Source organism: Phragmites australis, chromosome 1 (genome assembly GCF_958298935.1).
Source record: "Phragmites australis chromosome 1, lpPhrAust1.1, whole genome shotgun sequence".
Taxonomy (NCBI): domain Eukaryota; kingdom Viridiplantae; phylum Streptophyta; class Magnoliopsida; order Poales; family Poaceae; genus Phragmites; species Phragmites australis.
Genome location: NC_084921.1, coordinates 53,308,370 through 53,314,369, shown reverse-complemented (window position 1 = coordinate 53,314,369; position 6,000 = coordinate 53,308,370). Strand labels below are relative to the sequence as shown.

At 41.8% G+C, this 6,000-nt stretch overlaps 1 protein-coding gene across 1 annotated transcript; it reads left to right on the top strand.

Annotated features, from left to right (window-relative positions):
* Positions 1-879: 879 nt before the first annotated feature.
* Positions 880-1,467, top strand: LOC133886224 (vegetative cell wall protein gp1-like). The gene has a single exon (XM_062325955.1). It carries the CDS (start codon positions 880-882, stop codon positions 1,465-1,467), a length of 588 nt encoding a protein of 195 aa, XP_062181939.1.
* Positions 1,468-6,000: the final 4,533 nt, after the last annotated feature.

Sequence of the window (6,000 nt, the reverse complement as noted above, 5' to 3'; positions counted from 1 at the left end):
AGTTAATAACAATGTCTATAGACTAACAATTATGTTAAAAAATATTATTAGGTTATTCCATATGAGATGCATAAATGATGAAGCATGTATTCATTGAGAATTACCATGAGTTCAAAGAATTGCATCAAAGTCATTGAGATCTTAGTGATGCTCATAGGAGGAAAGAAAAAATCATAGAAGATTGGCGATAAGCGTGAATGCTAAGTTATTTGTGAAGATCAAGTAGTTAAAGGTATGCCATTGTCAATAGAGTTTTATGAACTAACCCATGTGCTTTGTGCTTGAGACTGCGTTAGGGTAGAATCCATAAGAAGGCATAAGTTGAAGTGAAATCATATATACTAAGAGTGAAGAATAAGAGTGGACTCTATATATGATAAAGTGAATTCTTTGAAGATATTGAATACAAAGTGGTTTTTCTATGGCAAGACAGTGAAGAGCAAGTAAGACTAGGCTACGATAGACTATCCGTGGTGAAGGGCAATTAAATGGCTTGGCGATGAAGGACCAAGGCAGTGGTGAAGAGCGAGTGAAGGCTTTGCGCTAATACCGTGGGAGGCTATGAGAAGCTACAAGTGATTTGCATCAATCACATAAAGAATCAAGAAGAAATAGAGTGGCGATGATATAAAAGTTGCCAAACCTCTAAGTTTGAAGGAAAGGAGCGGTACTTGAAGGTATTCAAAGGCTTATTGTGATTCAAATGTGTTTTATCCTTGAAATTGAGTATATTTATACTGCACTATCAAGAGGGATGCGTATAGATTAAAGATGGCCAACTGGGCCGTGCCTACTGGGCCGGCCCAAGGCACGGCACTGTAGGCACGGCCCAGGCACAGCACGACCCAATGGTAGGTGGGCCGGACCGTGCCTGGGCTGATGCCTCGGCACGGCGGGCCGGCACGGGCACGGCCCTGCACGAGTCAGCACGGGCTCGGCCTACCCCATCCCCGGCCTCCCCGCTCGGCCGCCGTGCCGCCCCGCCCCCAGCCTCCCCACTCCGTCGCCAGCCGCTCCTCCCCCGACCTCCCCGCCCAGTCGCCCGGCCGCCCGGCCGCCCTGCTCCGCCCCACCGTCATGCCGCCCCGTCGCCCTGCCCCCAACCTCCCCGCCCGGCCGCCCCGCTCTGCCCCACCATTGTGTTGCCTCATCCCCAGCCTCCCCACCCCGCCGCCCGATCGCCTCGTCCCCGACCTCCCCACTCTGCCGCCTGGCCGCCCCGCTCCGCCCGGCCACCCCGCTTCGCCCTTCCACCGCGCCCCCGGCCTCCTCACCCCATCGCCGGCCGCCCCGCCTCGCCGCCAGCCGTGCCCGCCGAGTCACTGGGCCAACCGTGCCGCAACAGTGCCCGGGCCGACCCGGCACGACACGATGGCAGATGGGCCGTGCCGTGGGCCGAGGGAGCGGCACGCGGGCCTACACGGCATGGCCCGTTACAGTAGCTGGGCCAATTGGGTTGTGTCGTAGCCGGGCCGGCCCGAGTGGCCCATTTGGCCATCTCTGGTATACATAGACTTGAAGATGTCTCAATGCTCAAAGTATCCATTTAGACCAAAGAAGAGAGACACAAATCACCCCACGAACACTAGGGAGTTATAAGTCTTAGTCTGTACCCGAAGTCTCTAGGCTGACCTGGACACTCCGGATTCTTATGTGTCAGCTGGAGTCTTTATGTTCAACTCCTGCATGGGGTGTTCGGTTAGGGCTTTTTTGTTTTACCCAAAGTATTCGGGTTGACCCAGATACTCCAGGATCTGTCAGTCATCCGGACTCTCCGAGTTTGGTTCTAGACAGAGCTCTCGGTTATGTGTTAAAGTGTCAACCCGTAGTCTTTGGGTTAACCCGGATACTCCAGATCAATAAAAAGCTATGTAACTGCTAGATTTTAGGGGAATGGTATAAATAATCCCTCACCCCCACCCTTATTTGCTACTATTTAGACACAAAAGAAAAACCTTCTAGAGACAAAAGAACTTTCTCCCACTCCAATCTAGTGTGTGATTTGAGAAGAAAAATGAGTTGGGTTGAGAGATGGCAAGTTTGAGTGCAAGCGAGCGTATCTCCAATCTTGAGCACTCGGGTTCATCGGCAAGAAATTCATCATCGTGTTTGTTACTCTTAGGCGGCTAGGCGTCGCCGGCAAGCACCTATGGTTATGGTGTGCTGTGGGAAGTTTGTGAATGCTTCAATTTTGCCTTTAGAAGGGAAGAAATCAAGAGTAGAAACCCAAGGTCAAGTGTGACGGAGCTTGGAGAGGAAAAGGGTTGAGAGAGATCCAGATCAAGTATGACTGAGCCCCTTAATAGAGACGTAGGAACCTCTAGAGGAAATGTCCGAACTTCAAAAATAAATCTTGTGTCTCCTCTCTTGTATCAATATTCTTAAGTTCTTGCTCAACATTTATGCATATTGCTCGATCTACTTGCTCGTGTGAAATTGATTGTAGGTTCTCTGTGGATCTACTTACAATCATTATTTGGAATACACTACTTTACTTAGTTTGAGCTAGAACTCCTTGGACGTCCTTTAATTTCAGTTTTGAGTTCATTCTCAACTAAACCCGTATGTTCCAAATTTAACCCAGAAGGTCCGAATTCTGTATAATCAGATTTGAACTCGGAGGCTCTGGAGTGAACCCGAAACATCTGGTGAACAATATTTTCAGGATTTTCAGCTGGAGTTTTCTTACATATCTTTTGCTAGTTTTGAATCTTGGTCGCCCTAGGATTATAACTTATTTAGAGTGATTGTGTACTAGTTGGGTCTAGCATATTTAGGATTTTCACTTGTGAAAAATCTGTTAGTTTATTTTCTGCTGCAAGTTTAGGTCAACGATAAAAGGAGACAGATTTTTGTAAAAATACCTATTTACCTCCACTCTAGGCGATATCATTGTCCTTTCAGACCAAGGCACTCAAACTCTTCCTGGATTAGGGCACTGGCAACACAAAAAAGGAAACCTTTGGATAGCAGAGATCCACGGCATATGAACTTTTCTTTTTCGGGACAGAAGAATATGAACATCAGTCATGAAGATAAAAGATTTCTATGAAAAGAAAAAAACATGTATTTACTAATCGCAGATACAACAAGCTCCCAAATCTTGCAGTGCTATTTGAACACCCAAAGTCCAACAAAAAAATCATATGCGAAAGCATCTTCTTTACTGAAGACGCTCGACCAACTACCGCGAAGCCTGCTGGGCTTGCATAGGTTGCCCCCGGCAGCGGCACCTAGGCGCACAAGAGAGGGTCACTGGCATCACAACTTCATGGATACTAATAAAGCAATTTGATTAAGTCACGACCATAAACATGCATGACAAATAACACTAGCAGGGAGATGAGAAGATACCACATACACTGCTTATCAACTGGATCGAGATACATATCATGTAGACCAGCAATAGTAGCAGCTGGGAGGAATAAAAAAGAATAGTAGATAGTGTGGTTAATTAGAAGAAGTCTAAATAGAATGCGAGCGTCAAGGCCTCCTCGACTGGTATCTTCCTCCGTCGCTTGGACCATCCACCTCCTCCATCGGGGTAGGGTTGAGAGGACCCTCAATGACAAAGTCAACAGGGGATTTCCAGAGCATTCTCCTCACCCTTTCCCTGTCACACAAGCTCGGTAGGAAAATTGTTATTAGTCGATCGAGGTGGTGGCGGATCTCGCCCATGCACCTGTTCGTCTACGATGGCAGTCGCGTCCATGCGCCGTGGCGCTGCAAAAGGAGGAAAAATCCATGTTGCGGCCACCATCATGTCGCGCTTTGGCTGGATGGGCGTGTTTGCACGTGTAAAGGCAGAAAAGATCAACATCATATTATATATCAGGATTTATCAACAACTTATAGTAGTAGACCTGCTTGTGCTAAGATTTTCTTTTGGCTATGCAGAATTTAATTATGCCACTGATTGTGTGGTACTAAGAGCAAATATTAAATCTTTTTTAACTATTCACAAGTTTTGGACTTACATACACCTGTGTACCTATTGATCACTACAAGAGGAACACCCCTTTAGCAATACATATATGCATTGTTAGAAACCCAAAAGAATATATACCTAGACCATATTGGTCTTAGTACGTATGGAGTGACCTATGATGCAACTATCATGTACTTGCTTTCTGAGCTTTGTTAAAGTTCAAAGATTGGGATGGCATAATACGTTTGTTTATGATCATACTATTATTTAAATTGTGAATGCAACGCTAATATAGCAACTAAAAGATTAGCACTCCAAAAAATGCCACATAGAAGAATTGATGCATTTTCCCCTTATCTAAATGTTGTTTCATAAGCAAAATACGAGCGGCAACTTCAGCTTTGATCTCTAAGATGGATGCACAAACTACCTTTAAGGTATATATGGGAGGTCACATAAAATCTGATTGAACATAGGCTACATCAGCAATGTTGAGGTAATTTGATCCTGAATTTTTAATTCTTGCTTTAGTTCCAATCTAATTATGAAGCATGTCCTTAAGTATTTTTGGCTGATGCTATGGTCAAATGGTCCACACTATTAAGAATTTATCAAATCCTATGTCTTTTCATCGTTATACCATATCACATCTGGTACTATTAGTTAATATAATAGTGAGTATAAAAAACTAAAGAGAGATAGAAGATGTTTAGCATGCCCTTTCCAAAGAACGCATCAGCAATTTGAAATCTTTACTTCAGAATTGTTATTTTCTTCTTCAAATTCGTATATCTAATTTTAAACTAACACAAATATATTTATTCTATAAATTTGATAGTTTTACCTGAATTTTTTTGGCAAAAGCGTATCAACAAAATTTTCTTTTTTTTTTCTAAAACTCAAAGACAGCAAAACACCCTTTGTAACCTCTTTGAATGCAAGTTAAAGAAATGCAGCTTGTGAATTTTATGAGGATAAAGATGCTACAGAACCTACTACTTCAAAGAGAGAAATCCCAAAAATTTCTACCAATTCTTTGGATAAATAAAAGAACGCTACCTCAAGGTTTGTGAAGTTCCAACTACTACTTCTTCCACAAAATCCTCAAATCTATCATCGTCAGAATCTTCTATACAAGGCATTTCGCAACTATCTCAACCTATTGTATTATAGTTTTCTCCTGATTTTTGTATTCTAAGAGAACGCTATGTGTACTCCTATAATAATTTTTATCATGATATTCAAACTCAATTTACGCACCCTGATTGCTCAACCAGTAACAAGATTGCACCTACAGATGTGTTATTTTTTATGTTCATATTCATTTTACCATACAGAGATGTAAATAATTTTAATGCATTGATAGAGGAATTAGATAAGGATAATTGGGGAAAAGACTGAAATGCAGTAAGAGAATGCCATGCTTTTAAAGGTGAGTGAATAATTGAGTTGTGTTATCATTACAAAATTCATAAATGTTTTCTATGGTACAATACAAAACTTATTCCACCAACTCTGAATTAAATGTTTGTATCTTCATACCTACGTCTCTTCCTTGATCACTCCCCTCCTCACACAGGTATCTCGGTGCTCAACAGAGTTTCATATTCAGTGGTAATAAAAGTCATATTAAAATATGAACATATAAGTTGTGAAAAACTTTAGAACACTACTTTGACCGAAGTTTATTTTTCTGCTTAATGATCCTTTGATACAGTTATAAGGCATTTTTAGATACAAAGTAGTTCAAATAATACATGTTGAGTTAATATGACATTTCTACAAGATTTCATTGACCAACTATGAACCAAATAAATTAAATGACGTTTTGGCAGACTTCTTTTTTAATAGAAATTCTGACAAACTTTGTTTTTATGTTACTACGGATGGGTGTCAACTATGTTAAACTTTAGAGTATTACTTTGACCGAAGTTTATTTATCTGCATGATAATCCCGTGATAAAATTATAATGCATTTTTCAGATACAAAGTGGTTCAAGACATTTGATAAATACTATCTGTTATAGGAAACTGTATAAAATCATAAGTAATAATTGCAGCTATTATAAATC

Coding starts and splice junctions, on each gene's coding strand:
- LOC133886224 (XM_062325955.1), top strand. CDS start 880: ATGCCTCGGCACGGCGGGCCGGCACGGGCACGGCCCTGCACGAGTCAG.